The sequence below is a fragment of the Lampetra planeri genome, chromosome 24 (genome assembly GCF_965212315.1).
Source record: "Lampetra planeri chromosome 24, kcLamPlan1.2.h2, whole genome shotgun sequence".
Taxonomy (NCBI): domain Eukaryota; kingdom Metazoa; phylum Chordata; class Hyperoartia; order Petromyzontiformes; family Petromyzontidae; genus Lampetra; species Lampetra planeri.
This window is the reverse complement of record NC_136130.1, coordinates 2,982,213-3,005,007: the sequence shown is the minus strand read 5'-3', so window position 1 is coordinate 3,005,007 and position 22,795 is coordinate 2,982,213. Positions and strand designations below refer to the sequence as shown.

At 51.0% G+C, this 22,795-nt stretch overlaps 1 protein-coding gene across 1 annotated transcript in view; it reads right to left on the bottom strand.

The window, feature by feature from the left end:
• Window positions 1-1,894: 1,894 nt before the first annotated feature.
• The window catches only part of DMRTA2 (DMRT like family A2), a 47,905-nt gene continuing 27,004 nt past the window's right edge, over window positions 1,895-22,795 (bottom strand). The window contains exon 3 of the mRNA XM_078605411.1: window positions 1,895-10,869. Coding sequence (XP_078461537.1) covers window positions 9,386-10,869 — 1,484 coding nt within the window. The 3' untranslated portion in view covers window positions 1,895-9,385. The remainder of the gene's footprint in view (window positions 10,870-22,795) is intronic.

Sequence of the window (22,795 nt, the reverse complement as noted above, 5' to 3'; positions counted from 1 at the left end):
GAGAGACTGTTTTGGGGAGCGGTGGTTTTGGGGAGCGTCTGAGCGGGCGGGGCTGTTTGAGTTCGATCCTCGGCCACGGCTAACATCAATGGCAAGTGACATCTGAACTGGTCATGGACAGACCCACCTTCATCGACCCACACTGCTGACCAGCGTGGTGAAGTATGGTCAAACAACCCCAATGACGGACCAAGGTCTGGGAAGGAAGAAGCCTTCATCCAGCAGTGGATTTGACGTGGGCTGTATATTAGTTTTTGTTTTATTTGTATTCAATATATAGGGAGCGTTTACACGCACACATTCACATACAAGTGTAACACTTAGAAATATATGTACGGGCATAGACACGCACGCATGCATGGACACATATACACGAATGCATATGTGTCTAAGTTTGCATACACATGAACATGCATACACACACAACCTGTAGAAACACATATGTATACATACATATACAGTAAATGCACACACGTAAAGTTACGTGTATTATGTGTATACAATCATATTAGATGTGTGTGTGTGTATACGTGTATTGCGTATTTCATTGCGCATCGAACCCTTCGATTCCCGTTCACGACCAATAACTGGAGAATATTTAAACCGTTTCTGTGCCTCACCTACGTCGACCCAGCCTCAAATGAGTACTTGGTGTAGTGTTGTCAATTTATCGGCACTGGGGAGACAAAGGCGGCCGGGCGTGGTGGTGGCTATCCACTCCCTAGCGTGCCGTGCTGGCCTTGATAGGTGCTCACTAACAGCACTTGCCCCAACAGTTTGTTTAGGCTATAGGGGGGATCGTTGTCTTTTAATATATTATACAGGGTTGCCCAAAAGTCAGGACACGTAGTGTTATTTAATGTATTAACATTGGCTTAAAAAAATATTGTTTATTCTTAAAGTTAATATTCTATCTATTATTAATATGTATTTGCATTCCTGCTTTTCAGATTCCATTCAAAATGTTGAGAGAGAATGGACTAAACACGAAGAGTCAGTATGGGCATTTGTTAAAATCAAGTAAGTTGTGATTTGTTAAAATAAATATAACCCTATGCGTTCTGACTTTTGGGTAACCAGAGATATATTTTCTTTATATGAGTGTCGGCGGACTGGACAATATTGTAATACAAATCGCAAAACGCCATGGACATATTTTTTCAGTGACATTTATTCAATAAATAATATAACGCAGCGCTAATTACAGTATATATAATGCACGTATATACCGTACTGCGTTTTCGTATATTACACGTGGAAAGAGGAGTTAAATTCTCAACATTTGTAATCGTAACGATAATAAACAGTGACAGTTTGTTTCAACAGTTATTCCAGCAATATTCCAAATCCACATAGGTACACACACACACATCCGTTCATATTGGGCAACTTTTTGCGAAACGTCTTTAGGTATAACCTGACCGTCTGTACACCCAAAGATGAGATCATAATGCGTTTGCTTTTGTTTATATACAGAATGGCTTTTTCGTGAATGTACGTGCGCGTGTGTGTGCGCGATCCATCCTGGTCTATAGAGAGATGTAAAACACACACACACGCGGGGACGTTGAAAAATCGTAACTTCTCCATCGCTAAAACACACACACACACATCTCGGTAATTTCTTTTGCAACACGACTTGAGTATAAATATACCTAAAAACGACGTTCATATGCGGTATTTAGAGCGTAAGTTCCGAATTATATAGTCATTTATTTTAATCACCGACCGTGGAATGTCATCATCACCGTCGACACAATGTGTACACAGGCACTATGTACATAATGAACACAACGCAGAGGAGTACACGGATGAGATATATTGTTGGAGGAGGTTGTCCCTTGATTTACAGACCCGGCTTATAATGAAAAATAAACATTCCGACCTTTGCGTGTCAGTAATTGTACGTCACGTGTTTTATTTGTTTATTCATGATATATATACTGTATATATACACACTCTAAAAATACATTTCAGGGAAAGCACCTGAAATTATTCAGGAGTTTCAAGGACGACTCAAAATGCGGGTTCAATGTCTTAAAATGTATCTGACAACTGCATGGAAATTCAACTGAAATAAGAAACAAAAATGCCATTGACATTGCCAGAAGATTCAACTGACATCGCCTGCAAATTTCAATTGACATTGCCTGAAAATCTCACTGACACTGTCTGAATATTCATCTGACGCTGACAAAAAATTCAACTCACATCGCCTGAAGATTCATCTGCCACTGCCTGAGAATGCATGCAAAATTCCACGAATTTATGCAACCGACTCGCAAACTTCCTTGACAAATGCGTTCGCCCTCTGGTGCGTACAACCTCCAAACCACCCAGTGAACATGCCAACGTTGAGCCAACGTTGGCTCAACGTTCGCATGTTTACTGGGTTCGTCATGCTCCAGGCACCCAGTCTCTCGCTTCATTCTCGAACCCCTTTCAATGCGCCCTGCCGGGTCTTCTATAGCCGGGCTCACACCTGCACGCCTCTGTAATCGATACTAAAAACCGGCTACTTCTCACAGTCGAGACTCGCATTTCAAAGCATCGATCTCCGCTCAGCGACCCGTAGCGACGTATTCCATAATAATGATGATGATTAACAACGCTCAGGTCTGTATGCACAAAGCATCGTCGTCGTCGTTCATGCAAATTGCATCTCACAATCGCAGAGGGAACCCACAGGGGAACACGCTGGAAGGCAGCAACGGAAGCAGCAGCAAGGCAGCAAGCAGGCTATGACTGGGCTGCGACACTGTTGTCTACGTACGGTGCGAAAGAAGTTCAACAAACATACATACAGTAGAGTGCGTTACAATGCTCAGCGCGCCGCTCGGTTTCCGCGGTGCGCAACTACTCGCTGGGGCGTGGGCGGACAAAGCAGTTGCAGGCGATCGATGAGGTTGCGAGGATTGCGCGAGAGCGATTTGATCGCCGTAAGTGCGGCTGGTCGCTCGATCGTGAACCCGGGCTGCGGAGAGGTCATCGCGAGTTGGTGGGAATGTCCTCCCCCCCCCACCTTTTAACAAGCCACACTCACTGCTCTTCACGTTGAGATTAGTAAGCTGACGTTAGCCGTACGGTACGGTGTGCACAAGATCCTCGCACGTGTGTGTGTGTGTGTGTGGGGACCGGTACTGGGCCTCCTCTAGGTCAACTCAGGCTCAAGTGAATACCTGGTGTGGTGTGTAAGCATCGCCACTAGGGAGACAAAGGCGTCCGGGTCGTGGTGCCGACCACCACCCCCCCCCCCTCCCTCGTGTGCCCTGCCGGCCTTCACAGATGCTCGCTAACAGCACTTGCCCCCAAAAGTCTGTAGATCCGTCACGGGGGACCTTTGTCTTTACGGCTTTGTGTTTGTAGGTCCTGCAGCGGTGGCGCAGGGCTTGGCGCAGCGTACCTCCAGACCCGGCCGCCCGAGTGTCGATTCCCCACCACGGCTCACGTCATTGTCGATTGCGAGGACCGGTCCCTGACACTCAGTTCCCAAGTCGGTTCAGCCGTGCACGCGCATCCGGTCGTGGTGCGTGTAATCAAAATCAACAATGGGGAGACAAAGACGGCCGCGCCTTGAGGTCCTTGCGAACGGAACTCCCCCCCCCCCCCCCAGAGCGTGTGCGGCTATCGTAGGGGGAGGACGGGGGGGGGGGTCCGAGTCTTTGTGTGAGCTCAGTTTAACAATTCAAGACGCCGCACGTGAAGTTAACGCACGCCGTGTCTCTAACCCGTACCCGTTACTCCGTATTCCCGCACAGGGAAGTTGAGTTTCTAGGTCCATACGGCGTACAGCCGTTTCAATTACGGGCTAACAAAAATGTGTTGGACTATTTGTTTGTGTTTCTCGCTTGCGATGGGAATTTGTAGGATGAACGTTGAGATCTATAAGGGCACGGGGTGACCAATCAGGTCTGAGTTGGTCTGCAATAAGGCAGGGCACTGATAAGGAATTAACAGGTATGGAAATGAGATGCGGTCATAACAGAGCTACGTTCAGTAAAAAAAACCGAATCGAAGAACCCAGTAAGGTTCGGGTGACGTCGGGCCAACGTTGGCATGTGGTTGGACGAACGTTGACCTGAACGTTGAACCAACATTCAACGTTCACTGGGGAATCTAAACCGATGTGTATGACTTGCGATGCCCGGCTGAGACGTAGGGAATTGGCCGTAAAGTCGGGACAAATAATGGCAAGTGATGGCGGAGCTCCGTTCACGAGCCTGCAGCAGACAAGTGGGCTGGAGCTGTATGTTTGTACGCTACGTGAAATAAGATTATAATGTAGTGTATTCATGATTCAGATGTTGTTTTATTATAACAGGGTTGTAAGATATCCATGTGGTGCTCTTCGTGTGACTGGCTCGGGCATAAAGCAATACATAAACAAAGATCCCCCGTATAGCTTGAACAGACTGCTGGGGCAAGTGCTGTGAGCGAGCATCACCGATGCAGGCCGGCACGGCACTCGAGGGGGTGGGTGGCCAGCACCACGCCCGGCCGGTTTGTGTCCAGAATGACGATGTTTACACACTATACCAGGTACTCATTTTGAGACTGAGTCGACCTAGGGGAGGTCCAGGACCGGTTCAGGTAATCGTCACTGTTGCTGGCCTCGAGCGGGAATCGAACTCGGGGTCGCCGTGTTCGCAGCGCAGCGCTAACCGCCGCACTACCGCTCCCCAACACAATCTCACGCACACACTCGCACACCGCACACGAACCATACACATTCACACGCACCCCACATGCACGCTCCCCAAACATACACCCCGTACGCGTACACGCATCACATCCACCAGCCCACACACACACACGTGATGTCAGCAACATGCAACGACGTGCACGAGAGCTTTCAACCGTGCGCGCGAAGCAAAACCACCAGTTCCTGAAGAACTGCGTTGTTGGTCACCTCTTCTTAAATCGCCACCAAATACAACTGAGCGCCCGTGCCCAAGGGACGGGCAACGGGGACTGGTGGCGGTGTCGCGCAATGCGACAGGATCTCCGCGGCTTTCTGTTCGCGCGGCGCGCGCTGCTCTGTGCTGTTGAAGCAACCGGGCACCGTTCGGATGTGGTGTCTCTCTTCATCTACACACATCATGGCAATATGTACGACAACTCGGTGGCATTGATACTTGTGACCTCGAAAAGAAAAAAAGTATATTTCCCTTCTCCATAGCACCTATGAAAAAGGGCCGTTACCCGAAACGTCGCCTATTGTATATTTCCATCAGACAATAGCCCCTCTTCATAGCACCTATGGAAAATAGCAATTGCCCGAAACGTCGTCTATTATTTATATATTCCTTATAAGGCCACACACAGTGTTGTTATTGACGCACATCAATTTATAGGAAACTTTCGTCGCCAACATTGTCGAGTTAAACATAAAATAAAACAAATTATATAGGAGGCGACGTTTCGGGCAATGACCCTTATTCACAGCACATAGACCAGAGAGGTGGAGTCACTCTAGAGGTAGAGACACTCGATCTCCCTGGCCGATGTGCGAGAGTCACTCTACCCCGATAATTATCCACGTGTCCTTTTTGTTTTAACCACATAAGTGTAATTGACGAAATTGTTGAGTTGGATATGGTGAGTTGGTGCTAATTGTGTTAATTGTGCACCACTGACAACGCCGAATCACGGTTGAATCATGGATTATCCATTGCGTTTTCCGATACAAATGCACCCACCAAGTGTCGAGTTCTCCCCCACGCAGCCGTCCCCCTATCGTCCGTGACGCTGTGCGGCTCCTCTTGTCCCAAAGCGTCGTCTCGTGCGTGCGGTCCGTCGAGCGCGCGTGTCTCCGTGTTGTGCGGAGTGTTCATTTGGCTACGCAGTTCGTCTCGGGCATGCGTCCGCGTCTTTCGTGTCAGGGATCGGATAAAAAGCCAAAAATTAACGAGAAGATATTCTTTGGGACTTTCGGTAAATTCACGTAGATAGGTTCAAAGATAGATAGATTCAAATAATCTATCTATCTATCAAATAACCTATCTACGTAACTTTACCGAAAGACCCAGATAATATAAATTCCTGCAGTCACGAAAGCTTTAAGTCAAGATTTAACGAGACGAGCCAAAAAACTATTTTTCGAACTCGGTAACAAACAACAAAAACCATCGACATTTTAGGAGCCGCAAACGCACTGGCGGTGAATCCGAGACGGTGTTGTCCTCGGCAAGAAAAAGGTGACGGATCAGTCGCCGAAGAGCCGCATGCGGCTATGGCGACGTGAGTCTCGGGGTTTGCCGAGTGTGGGGTTTGTACCGCGTGTCGAATTGTTCCCGATGGCACCGAAACGTCGGGCACCATGGCCGAACGAACACGCGGGTACATCCCGTAACACACATCGGAGTGTATACGTTGTTGTTGTTGTTGTTATGTACAGATACAATTTGTATTGTACACTGTGCGGTCAAGTATACACAGTACAAAGACCGATATCCCCGTGTAGCCTACACAGGCCGATGGGGCAAGTGCTTTGAAGATGGGAGGACAGCACCACATCCGACCGCCTTTGTCTCCCCAGTGCTGATGCTTACATTTACGCACGCATATGCCCAAATCATCCGGAATGCGTGCGTCTGTGTTGGTGTGTTTGTGTGTACATGTGTGTATGGGGAGCAGTGGTGCAGTGGTTCTCGCACTACACTCCGAACCTGGCGACCCAAGTTCGATTCGCGCTCACGGCCAACATCAGTGACAATTATCTGAACCGGTCCTGGGCCTCCCCTCGGTCGACTCAGCCACAAATGAGTACCAAGTGCGATGTGTAAACATCGCCACTGGGGAGACAAAGGCGGCCGGGCGTGGTGCTGGCCACCCAGCCTCGTGTGCCGTGCCGGCCTTCATAGGTGCTCGCTAACAGCATTTGCCCCTACAGTCTGTCCAGGCTATACGGAGGGGGGGGGGGGTCTTTGTCTTTGTGTATAAAGTAAGTGCATGTTTGTATGTATGTGTAGGCATGCGCGTGTAATTATATACACATACTATATACACACATGTGTGTAATTGTGTAAAGATGAGTTTGTATGTGCATCGTTTTGTCGCTGTTCCTGTAACGTTCTGACCCGCTGCTCCGACTGGACATTTGTGAAAATGAGCTTCATAGCTCATCGGATTCCTCCAGTATGAATACATGTGTATTGCGATATAGGATATGAATTGGTATGCTTGTGTGTGTGTACGCGTATGTGTGTATATATAGTATATGTATGTGTGTGCACGTGTATGTGTGTATATATAGTATATGTTTGTGTGTGTGCATGCGTATGTATATGTATAGTACATGTGTGTGTGCACGTGTATGTGTGTATATATAGTATATCTTTGTGTGTGCGCGCGTATGTACTGCATATTTATTTGTGAATATATAGTGTATAGTTCCTGGTGCGGTGTGTAGACATCGCCACTAGAGAGACAAAGGCGGCCGGGCGTGGTGCTGGCAACCCACCCTCCACTTGTGCCGTGCCAGCCTTCATAGGGTGCCCGCTAACAGCACTTACGCCCACAGTCTGTTGAGGCTATGCGGAGGACCTTTGTGTGTACGTGTAGATGCACGCGTGCTCGCAACGTTACGCGCAGCATATTGAGGCACGTGCGTTTGCGGTGTGTGTGTGTGTGTGGTATGTGTCCATGTTAGAAGGCGACTGCGTTCCCGCGATGATTCGTTCACCCATGCGTTCGATTCATTCCTCCGTCGGTTATTTCGTTCGCTCGTGCACCAACTCGTGTGTGCGCGAATCCTTCCCTTTCGCGTGTGCACGTCCGCACATTCGTTCGTGCATCAGCAGCATTCATTCCCCCATTTGTCCCGCACGTTCAATGCCCGTTGCTCCATTCGTTCGTGCGTTTTTCGTGCAAACGTTCATTCAATCGTCCGTTCGTCCACGTATCCCGTTCCATGCGTCCACGTGCTAATTGGGCCGTCGCTTTCATTAATTCATTCCTTTCCACATTTATTCGTTCATTCATTCATTAATGCGCCCTCGAGTGCGTTTCTAAATAACTGGCCCAGACATTACAATCAGACATCGCAATCAGCCTCGCATCACCACCACCACCAACAACAACCACAATCACAACCAACACCACCACGACAAAAACACCTACCACGACAACAACAACAACGACAACACCAACACAGAGCCACTCAGATCTCTCAATGTACACCCCCCTTGTGATGCAGGCAGACGACAGCGACGACGTCACAGATGGAGGCGGTGACGAAAGAGGTGGGAGACGAGTCACAGCGACCCAGAGATGACAGTGGCACCCAGAGGTCGGAGACCAATGCGAGACCGAGAGGCAGTTGATGATGGTGGTGATGGTGGTGACGATGTATGCATTGAGTAATACGCCGTGGCCGTGAGATGTTATCTCCCTCGCCGAGTATGCTGTTAGTTCGTGGGTTCGATCGCGACCCTGATCGCCTGTGGTATATTTTGAGTTTGCATGTCTCTTTCTCTCTCTCTACATGGTCGCGTGGATATTCTCCAGAATCCTCTGGGGGTTTTTACCTCCACATTTAGATTGAACATGCGTTTAGATTATTTTGGGCTGCTATAAATTTCCACACGGCAAGCCACTTTTCGTTCGTCTGTGGCCAGGTGGCTTCTGAAAATCAGCAAACAGCTCAGTGGGCCGTACCTGGTAAAATAGAAGAGCTTAGTTTAAGTTTAGTCTAAAAGTTATGAGGTCGAGCAGGAAGAAGGAAGCAATGCGTGATGAATGAACGCTAATGGTTCGTAAGAATTATGATCCTAAAATTGCGTTGTGTTGAAAAAATACATCTCAATTTAGATGTTTGTCGCTGAACGGAATCCACACCTTTAAGGGGGTGCCCTTGCCAATCGCGTCTGGGTTGAGACAACACCAATCGCGTCTGGGTTTACACAACAGCATTTGTTTAGCTGGCCTGGGGCTGCCGATGAGACTCACCCAAGTGGACACCGGACCAAACACGAGCGCACCGTGTTCACGTGCCGCGTTGGGGACGGGAGCGGCAGGGCAGCAGCTTAGCAAGAAGCTTCGACATGAGAACCCGGCCGCCCGGGTTCGATTCCCCACCCGGGCTGACGCTTCAAGCGGTCCTCGGCTGACCCTTCAATCCCTCCCTCCGATCACCTTCCTGTACTGACCAGCGCGGTGAAGTATGGTTAAGCAACCAACACAATCACAGCGCGCGGGGGAACGGCGGGGTGGAGGGGGCACGGTTCGCGGAGGGAGCATCGGGCTACACATTTGTACACACGAACGTTTGCGTCTACATGTTCACTTTCATTTACGTTGCCGAGTTTCACGACGAACTATGGGGCGACGGGGTAGGGGGTGAAGGTTGCAGCACGGCCGCTGCACACCGCCGCCGCCGCCACCGCTACTGCTTGGGCGGCTGATGGCTCGTGGCTAGCGCGGCGTGCAGTCCGTTCACGTAGCCGCCCCCCTCCTTGTGCGGGGCGACCGCCGCCGCTGCGGCCGCCGCGGCCGCCGCGGCCGCCGCGGCCGCCGCCGCCGAGCCCTGCACGTGCGGCAGGAACTGGTGGTACTCGAGCTGCGGCCTGAGTCCCACGTGGGGCAGCAGGGCGCTCGCCGCGGCCGCCGCCGAGTACGGGTTCATGAAGGCGGCGGCCAGCCCGCGGCCCTGTGCCTGCGCGTACGCCAGCCGCAGGGGGCTGAAGCCCAGCGGGGGTCCCCCCAGGGAGTAGGCGGACGCGTCCGGACCCAGCCGCGACGGCAGGGGCGAGAAGGCCGACTTGAGCCCCGGGAAGGTGGCCGTGGCACCCAAGCTCATGCCGCCGCCGCCGCCGATCGTTCCTCCGCCCCCGCCGCAGCCGCCGCCGACCCCGCCGCTTGCAGCGCCGCCGGCCGCGGCCACGATCCCCTGGTGGTGCGCGCTCAGCATGGCCGCGTGGGAGCCGTGCAGGGACACGGGAATGGCCGTGCCCACGCCGCCGGGCAGGTGGCCCGACGCGGCCGCGGCCGCGGCCGCGGCGGCGGCCAACGGCGAGAAATTTCCGGCGCCGCCGCCGCCCATCCCGCCGTTGGCGGCGTTGGAGGGCCCCCCGGCCCCGGCGCCCTTGAAGAAGTCGAGGTCCCGGTGGTTGAGGATCTGCTCGATGGCGCGCAGGACGTCCCCGGCGCAGCCCTGCAGCACCAGGTCGAGCGCGTCGCGCTGGTGCGTGGGGAACACGCGACTCAGCAGCTCCAGCTGGGCGCGGCCGCCGGCGCATGGCGCGGAGTTGGACGACGACGACGACGACGAGGAGGAGGACGAAGAGGAGCCGGCGGACGCACGGCACGGGTAGGCCCGGCTCATGATGGCCTGCTCGTCCCTGACCACGACCATTCCGCCTCCGCTGCTGTCAGAGCAGAGCGGTGAACGGTTGGGGTCAGAGGAGAGATCCTTGCCGATGATTACCGGCGAAGAGGAAGCGGGGAGGTACGACGAGGCGGCGGCCGGGGTGGAGTCCCCGGGAGTCGCTCGCTCGGCCCCGGACGACGCGGACGCCGGCCGCTGAACGAGGTGAAGGAGCGAGGAGGATGAGGAGGACGACGACGACGATGACGACGACGCGGCCGCTGCCGCCGCCGCCTGTATGAGTCTGGCCTCTAACGAGGAGACGACGAGTCCGTCCGGCTGGCCGTGGTGAGGTGGTTGGGGAGGGTGAGGGGGTGGAGAGGTGGACGAGGCCGGCGCCGGCGGCCGCAGTTCCGGGGACGAGAGGGTGGACGTGGGCGGGTGGAGGAGGTCAGGGGACGACGCCGTGGCCGAGTCCGTGTCGGTGCAGGCCGGGGTGTCCAGTCGCGGGGACGAGCCATGGAGCGCGGCGGAGCTGGGGTCAGACTTCTGACGTTTGGGGTCTGTGGGGTCGGAGAGACACAGCGCGCAAACAGTTAGTCCCGCGGCCGCCTGGCGACTCTCCTCTGTTGTTCCCGCGCGTGATGTACGCGTGATGTGCACGTGATGTGCGCGTGATGTACGCGTGATGTACGCGTGTGTGCATGTTGGACTTCTTTCGCACCGTGCGAAGACAACCGTGCTAATCGGCGATGCGGTGGGGAAGGACAACAAACTATACACAAAAAGCAGTTCTACAAAGAAATGAGTTTTCAATTCAGGCGATTTAAAAGTGCATAGCTCCGGTGGCTTCCTAATGAGGGTGGTCTCGATGTTCAGGAGCTCGACGCCAACGTCGAGGTCTACCGCTGCTACTGCTGGGCACGACGAGAGGGCAACAGGAGAGAGAGAGAGTTTTTGTCAGCTCTGTTGTTCCTCCTCCGTCGAAGGAGTGCAGACCACGGTCACGTTTGCTGTGTGGTCCGAAATGTGGGCTGCATGACCGCAAACGCACCACTGTGGCTCGGATTTTTGTTATTTTCCATTCATTAGCAAAAATAATAATTACGATTTACATCCCGTTTTGTAAATCCGCTGCTGGATGAGGGCCTCCCCACGCCGTGAGAGGCTCGTGGGGGTTTTTCTGAAATTGGCCAAACAACTCAAGACATGATCCTCCTGAAAATGAGTCTCGAGACTCAATCAAGCCTTTTTAGATGCCAGTGGTTCTTAACCTGGGGTGCACGCACCCCCTGGGGGTGCGAGATGCTCTTCATGGGGGGTGCGAGGTATGGCCAGATTTGCTTAGACGGTAAATCATCGAAACACAACTAAGGCACGGGCATGTAAGTCCAACGACTTTGTTTCATCGAACCTACGAACTTATTATCATTGTACATTGTTTAGCGTTTGAGAACCAAAGGGGTGCAAGGCTACAGTAAATGTTAAGAACCACTGGTAGATACATACGACGTTAATGTTATCAATGTTGACGGTGTGGTTGACGCTGGCTAGAGTTCGAGTCAAATTTAGTGGTTAAAAGGGGTCATCACAATTGGACTTGGGTGAAAGTAAGGGGTGATTGGTTAGTGCCATGAACGAGATTAATAGTTGTAAAATCATGGTTATAGTTAGGTGTTAGGGTTGATGGGTTAGGGTAAAGGTTGTGGTTAAAGTTAGGGCTCATTTTAGGCAATAGGGATATGGTTAGAGTTCCAGTTACGGTTTAACCAGACCTCAAACATTAAACGCTGTGATTGCTGTAAGAACAGTTCATTGAAATGTCGAATGGTCACAATTCCACATTCCAATGACAGTGCCAGGCAATCCATACACGACAACCCATTGCTAGGGAGTCAGAATAATAACAAGTGTCTCAGCTGGCGACCTGACACCAGTGCTGGAAATTCCACATTCCCATGACGGCGGCGGGGCGGGAGGGGGACAAGCCCGGAAGATACTAACATCACAAATCAGTTCCGAAAACCTGAAGAGGTCACACTTATCAAATGAGCCGATGTTTTCACAGCACCACAGTCCAAGTCAACATGCAACTATAGGCCGACGTTGGCACGTGGTTCGAAACGTTCATCAAACGTTCATCAAGCGTTGGGTCAACGTTGGCCGAATGTTCCACGTTTCACCGGGGTGTAACAAAATGCAAAGAGAAAGCTCCCAGCCACAATGTTGTCGTCGCTATCGCCACTCAGCCACTCACTAACACACTCAGCCACTGACTAACACACTCACTCAGCCACTCACTAACACACTCACTCAGCCACTGACTAACACACTCACTCAGCCACTCACTCAGCCACTCACTAACACACTCACTCAGCCACTCACTCAGCCACTCACTCAGCCAATCACGAACAAACTCACTCAGCCACTCACTAACACACTCACTCAGCCACTCACTAACACAGCCACTCACTAACACACTCACTCAGCCACTCACTAACACACTCACTCAGCCACTCACTAACACACTCACTCAGCCACTCACTCACTCAGCCACTCACTCACACACTCACTCAGCCACTCACTAACACACTCACTCAGCCACTCACTAACACAGCCACTCACTAACACACTCACTCAGCCACTCACTCACACACTCACTCAGCCACTCACTAACACACTCACTCAGCCACTCACTCACTCAGCCACTCACTCACACACTCACTCAGCCACTCACTAACACACTCACTCAGCCAATCACTAACACACTCACTCAGCCACTGACTAACACACTCACTCAGCCACTCACTAACACACTCACTCAGCCACTCACTAACACACTCACTCAGCCACTCACTCACACACTCACTCAGCCACTCACTAACACACTCACTCAGTCACTCACTAACACACTCACTCAGTCACTCACACTCTCACTCAGTCACTCACTAACACACTCACTCAGCCACTCACACACTCACTCAGCCACTAACTAACACACTCACTCAGCCACTCACTAACACACTCACTCAGCCACTCACTCACACACTCACTCAGCCACTCACTAACACACTCACTCAGTCACTCACTAACACACTCACTCAGTCTCTCACTAACACACTCACTCAGTCACTCACTAACACACTCACTCAGCCAATCACTAACACACTCACTCAGTCACTCACTAACACACTCACTCAGTCACTCACTAACACACTCACTCAGCCACTCACTAACACTCACTCAGCCAATCACTAACACACTCACTCAGCCACTCACTAACACACTCACTCAGTCACTCACTAACACACTCACTCAGCAACTCACTAACACACTCACTCAGCCAATCACTAACACACTCACTCAGCCAATCACTAACGCACTCACTCAGTCACTCACTAACACACTCACTCAGCCACTCACTAACACACTTACTCAGCCACTGACTAACACACTCACTCAGCCACTCACTAACACACTCACTCAGCCACTCACTCACACACTCACTCAGCCACTCACTAACACACTCACTCAGCCACTCACTAACACACTCACTCAGCCACTCACTCACACACTCACTCAGCCACTCACTAACACACTCACTCAGCCAATCACTAACACACTCACTCAGCCACTCACTAACACAATCACTCAGTCACTCACTAACACACTCACTCAGCCACTCACTAACACACTCACTCAGCCACTCACTAACACACTCACTCAGCCACTCACTAACACGCTCACTCAGCCACTCACTAACACACTCACTCAGCCACTCACTAACACACTCACTCAGCCAATCACTAACACACTCACTCAGCCACTCACTCAGCCACTCACTAACACACTCACACAGCCACTCACTCACACACTCACTCAGCCACTCACTAACACACTCACTCAGCCACTCACTAACACACTCACTCAGCCACTCACTAACACACTCACTCAGCCACTCACTAACACACTCACTCAGCCAATCACTAACACACTCACTCAGCCACTCACTCAGCCACTCACTAACACACTCACACAGCCACTCACTCACACACTCACTCAGCCACTCACTAACACACTCACACAGCCACTCACTCACACACTCACTCAGCCACTCACTAACACACTCACTCAGCCACTCACTCACTCAGCCACTCACTCACACACTCACTCAACCACTCACTAACACACTCACTCAGCCACTCACTAACACACTCACTCAGCCACTCACTAACACAATCACTCAGTCACTCACTAACACACTCACTCAGCCACTCACTAACACACTCACTCAGCCACTCACTAACACACTCACTCAGCCACTCACTAACACACTCACTCAGCCACTCACTAACACACTCACTCAGTCACTCACTAACACACTCACTCAGCCACTCACTAACACACTCACTCAGCCACTCACTAACACACTCACTCAGCCACTCACTAACACACTCACTCAGCCACTCACTAACACACTCACTCAGCCACTCACTAACACACTCACTCAGCCAATCACTAACACACTCACTCAGCCACTCACTCAGCCAATCACTAACACACTCACTCACACACTCACTCAGCCACTCACTAACACACTCACTCAGCCACTCACTCACTCAGCCACTCACTCACACACTCACTCAGCCACTCAATAACACACTCACTCAGCCAATCACTAACACACTCACTCAGCCACTGACTAACACACTCACTCAGCCACTCACTAACACACTCACTCAGCCACTCACTAACACACTCACTCAGTCACTCACTAACACACTCACTCAGCCACTCACTCACACACTCACTCAGCCACTCACTAACACTCACTCAGCCACTCACTAACACACTCATTCAGCCACTCACTAACACACTCACTCAGCCACTCACTAACACACTCACTCAGCCACTCACTTACACACTCACTCAGCCACTCACTAACACACTCACTCAGCCACTCACTAACACACTCACTCAGCCACTCACTAACACACTCACTCAGCCACTCACTAACACACTCACTCAGCCACTCACTAACACACTCACTCAGCCAATCACTAACACACTCACTCAGCCACTCACTCAGCCACTCACTAACACACTCACACAGCCACTCACTCACACACTCACTCAGCCACTCACTAACACACTCACTCAGCCACTCACTCACACACTCACTCAGCCACTCACTAACACACTCACTCAGCCACTCACTAACACACTCACTCAGCCTCTCACTCAGCCACTCACTCAGCCACTGACTAACACACTCACTCAGCCACTCACTCACACACTCACTCAGCCACTCACTAACACACTCACTCAGCCAATCACTAACACACTCACTCAGCCACTGACTAACACACTCACTCAGCCACTCACTAACACACTCACTCAGCCACTCACTAACACACTCACTCATTCACTCACTAACACACTCACTCAGCCACTCACTCACACACTCACTCAGCCACTCACTAACACTCACTCAGCCACTCACTAACACACTCATTCAGCCACTCACTAACACACTCACTCAGCCACTCACTAACACACTCACTCAGCCACTCACTAACACACTCACTCAGCCACTCACTAACACACTCACTCAGCCACTCACGAACACAGTCAGCCACTGACTAACACACTCAGCTACTCACTCAGCCACTCACTAACACACTCAGCCCCTCACCACACTGCAGGGCACAACACTTCCCTCTCCGCTTCACGTTCAGACCGGACATCAGGAGGTCCTCATTCTACAGCTTTCGAATGGTCAAGATGAGATTTTAAAGCGCGTTGGAGATGATGGGGCAAACCCGTACGTGCCATTATTCTCCTATACAAGTAGATCTGTTATACATTTTATTATTATTAACTATAACATTTTACAGCCCTTTGTCAATCCACTGCTACTGTAGATGGAGGCCTCCATAGGCCGTGCTGGTCATGGGGGTTTGTTTGACAATACTTCCCTGCGCTGGTCAGAAGTGTGGGATTGGTGAAGTGGGGAAGAAGCGGTTGGGCCAGGGGTGGGCCACCAATGTGACAAGAACAGTCTTTTTTTTAATTCGGTAAAAAAACCCCCATCAATATTTCAAGAGCCGCAACGCAATGTGAACAACGGTCACGAAGCGGTCCTTAAAGAGCCACCGCATGCGGCTCCGGAGCCGCGGGTTGCCGACCCCCTGGTTCGAGCGATGTAGATGTCGCGCGCCGCGCCGCTGGATGTGACACGATTAGCCGCGGCTTGGGAATCGAAGTCAGCGGTCACCGGGTTCACGGTTTCGGTGCCGTGCGCTGACCGCTGCAACCAGCGTTTCCATCTGGGCACCCGCGTGCCTCCCCTTACCCCTCGCCGTTAGAGGGGGGGGGGGGGGGGTCAGTGTTAACGATGAGCGCCTTTATCCCGGGGTTGGGGGGGGGCTTTACGATAAAAAAAAGGAGAAGCTAAACTCCCCAAACTGTCGATGCTCCCCGCTGCCACTTCCGGTGTCGCGCCACAGTGTTTGCCCGGCACGATGTCCGACGTTTCGCTTCCACGTGTTGGGACCTTCCTTGTTTGTCAATTGTAAGCCTACTCAATACTGTTTTGAAATACATTTTTGCTGAGATTATTTTAATCGTGCCAGCAGCATATTGATTGTGCCAGCAGTGCATTGACTGTGCCTGAAGAGGACTGATTATGACAGTAGGAATATTGATTGAGCCAGCAAGCAGATTGTGCCAGCCGGAACATTTATTATGCCACCAGCAGATTGATTGTGCCACCAGCAGATTGCTTGTGCCACCAGCAGATTTACTGATTCGCTGTGCCTACAGCAAGTTGATTGTGCCAGCAGCAGATTGATTGATTCGTTATGCCAGCAAGCAGCTTGATTGTGCCAGCAGCAGATTGATTGATTCGTTGTGCCAGCAAGCAGATTGATTGTGCCAGCAGCAGATTGATTGATTCGTTGTGCCAGCAAGCAGAATGATTGTGCCAGCAGCAGATTGATTGATTCACTGTGCCAACAGCAGATTGATTGTGCCAGCAGCAGATTGATTGATTCGCTGTGCCTACAGCAAATTGATTGTGCCAGCAGCAGATTTATTGATTCACTGTGCCTACGGCAGATTGATTGTGCCAGCAGCAGATTGATTGATTCACTGTGCCTACAGCAGATTGATTGTGCCAGCAGCAGATTGATTGATTCACTGTGCCAGCAGCAGATTTATTGATTCACTGTGCCTACGGCAGATTGATTGTGCCAGCAGCAGATTGATTGATTCACTGTGCCTACAGCAGATTGATTGTGCCAGCAGCAGCTTGATTGATTAATTGTGCCAGCAAGCAGATTGATTGTGCCATCAGCAAATTGATTGATTCGTTGTGCCAGCAAGCAGATTGATTGTGCCACCAGCAGCTTGATTGATTCGTTGTGCCAGCAAGCAGATTGATTGTGCCACCAGCAGATTGATTGATTCGTTGTGCCAACAAGCAGATTGATTGTGCCAGCAGCAATCGCTATTGTGACTCATGACGAGATTTCCAGCTGCAGGAAACATTCCAACTCCAATCCTTTGCCATCTCCTGATCAGACCCCGCACCTCTCCGATTATTACGGTTGGCTACCTATGGTGCGAAAGAAGTTCAACATACACACACACATACACCCGTCGACTTCAAGGAATCACCAAAACATTCAGCGTTCACTGCACTCACGGTGGCACTAGGAGCAGAAGGTTGTCAACAGTGTGTCGTGTATTTTGCTACTACTATAAATGGTCACGTGATAAGCCCCTTCGTTGAGCATTCATTTGTGGCCAGGTCGCTTCTGAAAAAGTGCTTTACAGTAAGCATAATGTTGTATTTAAAAAAAAAAAGTATATTGATTGTAGCAGGATACTGGCGTGGAGGTTTAAGCTGTGACTTGAGTGGCATCTGTGTGGCTGCAGCTGATGACTTGGTGCGGTGAGTGAAGAATCAGCGTTGGAGAGACAAAGGTGCCCGGGCACGGATGGTTGACACACCACCACCTTGCGTGGCGTTCTGGCTATCAGAAGTGCCCTCGCTAACAGCCCTTGCCCCAACAGTCTGTTAGGGGCAATACTGGGGGTGGGGGGGTCTTTTTCTCTTTGCAGCATTGTGAATCGGCTGGAGCCCATATAATTGACAATGGGGAAGTCTGGCAAAAACAAATACTCTGCTTTTAAATTGCAAACGTAAAATTTTCCTCGCGGCGTTGAGTTAATGATCACGGTGTTTTAAATGCAATAATAATAATAATAGCAGCCTGGTATGTCACTGGAACAGTGTCCCGGATAGTTTGAATACCGTTGATGAGATTTTTAAGTTAGAAATTATATTTCATACTCCTTTTTAATAGTAGACATGGGTTTTTTTTTTGTCTCTTGACTGTGATAATTGAATATGTTATTTCGTATATTTTTAATGTTAAGTTAGTAACGATTAGTCTCTGCTGATCTCCAGTTGTCTGAATTAAAAGTGGGCTAAGTCTTCGCCCAATCCTGGCCCAGCTGGCTCGAGAAATGTAAAAAACAATCATCGCAGGACACCGCTTGTGTTTGGAGAGCGATGTCACAACAGTCCAACGCACTGCTGCTCGTTGCAACCAGCATCACCAGGCAGCTGCCGCAATGACCATCTCGGCGTCGTTCGATCGCGTTCCACCAACGCTGCCGGGTGGTGCTGCTGAAGCACTAATTAGCTGTCACGTGTGTTCATCACGTGACGACTTTATTGCGTCGTGTGGATGGAGGGTTTATGACGCGACATTCTAGTTACGCGATCTGATTCAATACAAAAAAAATCACCTGTAAATAAATGGTGATTTATTTATTCCGCTCGTTTACACATCATGCCTCTTTTTTGCAGCGTCCTGCCACGTTTTCGCGGCTAGGGGAGGGTGGGAGGTGGGGGGGTGGCGATGATCTCTGTGCAAAATCCCAATTCAGTATTTGTAATCTTTTCAAATGTGGCAACGTCGGGCCAATCACGCCGGCACACAATGGTCTACCCTTAGGAATGGCGTCACGGGATCTAGTAGTGTCCGCTGTGAGTGAATCAGACGGCGTGTAGTATATATTGTCTGGCCGATACACATGGACCGCAGTATTAATCAGGGAGTGCCACAGGGTTCGAACCTGCGGATCTCTGCAACACGCTGCCCTACCGCTGGGCCAATGTCGGTGATGCCAAAGTAATTTTCTCTCGTCTCTCGAACGCGACCCCATCGGCCCGCAGTGTCAAGCGCGGCAGAAAGATCGAGCAACACAAACTGAGATAATAATTGTGACTTCATAAAAGGCACATTTTCAAATGGCTAATAGAACAAAAAACACACGTCTCCTCGCACGGATGGATCGCTGACATATCTTCATATACGAAACAAGCTCGGATATCACTCGCCACTGCTGTTAGCCGTGGCCGGGAATCAAATTTGACTGAGGTTGCCTGGTTCGCAGTGCAGTGCACGAACCACTGTGCCATCACTCCCCACCCACCCACAAAGACAAAGTTCCCCGGTATAGCCTTAACAGAATGTTGGGACAAGTGCTGTTAGCGAGTAGCACCTATGAAAGTCGGCATGGCACTCGAGGGAGCGCGGTGGCCATCACCACGCCCGACCGCCTTTGTCTTCCCAGTGGCGATGTTTTACACACCGCACCAGGCACTCATTTAAGGCTGAGTCGACTCACTACGTGAGGCCCAGGACCGGTTCAGATAATCGCCACTGGTGTTGGTGACCGTGAGCGGTAGTCGAGCTCGGGTCGCGAGTGCACTCACACACCTCGGAGGCAAGCAGCCCCCGGGGGTTGTGTGTTACAGCTACACACTAACATCTGTTTGTTGTTGTTGTTGTTTGTTGTTGTTCGGTTGCCCTCCACAATCTGAGCAATGCCAGGTGATGCCGCCTGTCCCGCCGGTCACGTGCTCAGTTTGCTGTCGCTCCCGCGCCTCCGATTAACACGGTTGGCTACGTACTGTGCGGGGGCAAATGCTGTTTAGCGATTAGCCCCTATGTAGGCCGGCACGTATTCACACTAGTACACACAGCCGCCCTTTCAGATGCCTAACTAAGGCCGTCTGGAACGCTCTTCCTTCCGATATAAGGAAGCTCCTGGAGCTATCCACTTTGACATAATCTAGATTGAAAACGTATTTCTTTAGAACTGCTTTTTGTGTTTAGTTTGTTGTCCTTCCCCAGCACCCCCAATCAGCACGGTTGGCTACGTACGGTGCGAAAGAAGTTCACCAAAACGTACCCACGTACGTGGCCCAGCGAGCGGCTCGCATGTCGGGAAGGTTGCGAGTTCACATCCCGGGTGGGGGTTGACTCAACCCATCATCCCTTCGGCGGGGGCGATAAAATTATTAGTCACTTTGCCGGGGAAGTCAACAGCGATTGTCCTGTGGACAGACTCGCCTCCCGCCATAGGAATGTGGAATTGTAGCTACCAGCTCAGGGCTGTAGTAAACACGAGCCGAGCACCGATGCCTCATTCGAGCATAAAATCACTCGGGCGCGGGCCTAGAAAGTGGCGCATTCGCCGCTCGTTGTTGCAGAGGTTTCGCGGTTCGATCATAACGGCCGCCCTGATTAACACTGCGGAGTGTATTAACCATATTGACGCCATACTACGCGCCGCCCGCCTCACTCGCAGTGGTCGTTAAAGAGCCCGTGACGCCATCCGCAAGAGTTTGCGGTCGTTGCGTGCCAGAAGCACGCAGTCAACGTTTGAACAGTTTAACCGGAAACATTTACTCATTTGGGATGTTACACAGCAACCATCGCCCTCCACAACCCCCATTCGACTGCGAACGCTTGGCAGGATCCTCCTGAGGCTCTCCTGGACAAACGAGCTCAATAATTATAATTACAACGCACACGGCTGCATTGTGTAACACGAATAACAACAACGCCATTCCGCGCCGATGCAGATCCATCCATACGACATTACGAATCATAAAATTAGGCAAGACCTATTACTCAACAGCAACTATATTTCTGTAGTAATAATTTACAGCCAATCGTCAATCCACTGCCGTATGTGGACCTCCCCACACAACCGTGTCAGTCGTGAGGGTTGTTTGACCATACTTCACTGCGGTGGCTAGGAGATGTTAACTACTTCGCCTGGTATACAGGAGGTCGTGGATTCAATCCCGACCCTGACGCCTGCTGCTGTACATTTGGAGTTTGCGTGTCTCTCTCCCCATGGTCGCGTGGATTTTTCTCCGGGTCCTCCGGTTTTTCCCTCCACAATTAGAAACACGCCTTCAGAGTATTCGGCTGCTATGCATTTCCACGTGATAAGCCACGTGGTTGAGCTATAATTTGTGGTCAGGTCCTTTCTGGAAAAAAATAACTATATAGCTTAGTGGGCCTTTCCTGGTAAAATTAAAACATGAAAATGTTTATATTCTTGGTTCTTTCGGCGAAGTCACTTAGAAGGAAAATAATAAAATAATATTAATATAAAACAATAAATAACAATACAATTTTTTTATTTTTATAGTTCCCTTCTACGTGACTTTACCGAAAGAACCAAGAATATGAATCCCTGCAGTCACGAAAGCTTAAAATCAAAATGAAAATGTTTAGTTTAATAGTTTGGCAAAGCAAGGAGGGCAGAGCCCCGGTTCAGACCGAACACTGCCGCTGATGTTGGCCAGGGTGGAGAGTCAAACTCCGGCTTCAGGGCGCAGTGCGGCTCACCGACCGCCCCCTGTGGCGTGTCTATTGATCCCCAGTCCCCCCACGCAGCAAAGTTTGAATTCCTAAGAACCGTGTTTCATTTCGCAGGTCGAGCGACGATGCGCATTTGTTGGGATTGGTGGATCACTCAAAGATGGAGTCACGGAGTGCGCAACTGAGCGGCGTTGACGTCGCCGCAGCTCCCTTGTGCCAGGCTAGGTGTACCTTGAGGCCGTCACGTGGAGTGCGGAAGGTTCGCTGCTGGCGGGAGGTGACGGAACAAATCCAGGTGCTACGTGTGGACTGACTGAGATGATTGACAGACGACTGATGATTGACAGATGATTGACAGATGCACCACCCCTGCTCCCCACTGCTGTGTGCGGCGAATTCGGCACCAACAACAACAGCAGCCGCCATTCGGCACTAAGCGGCGCTGACGTCACCACGGCGCTTGTGCCAGGCTCGGTGCACTTTGAGGCCGTCACGCGACGTATCGAAGGCTCGTTGGCAGGAGGTCACGGAACAGACATGAGTGCGATTACTGGCAGATGCTCTACACGCGTACAGACACACACACCGGCAGTGGGAGACGTGCCGCAGCAGGCAGTACAGCAACTAGGTTTGTGTGCAGGCTATATGTGTGAGTGCGGTGACTGTCCCCTTTAAATGCGTCGTGGGTTTTCTCCAGGCACTCCATTTCCCCCCTCCTCCCCCACACACAAAGCATGGCGACACACACACACCACACACACAAAGCATGGCGACACACACACAAAGCATG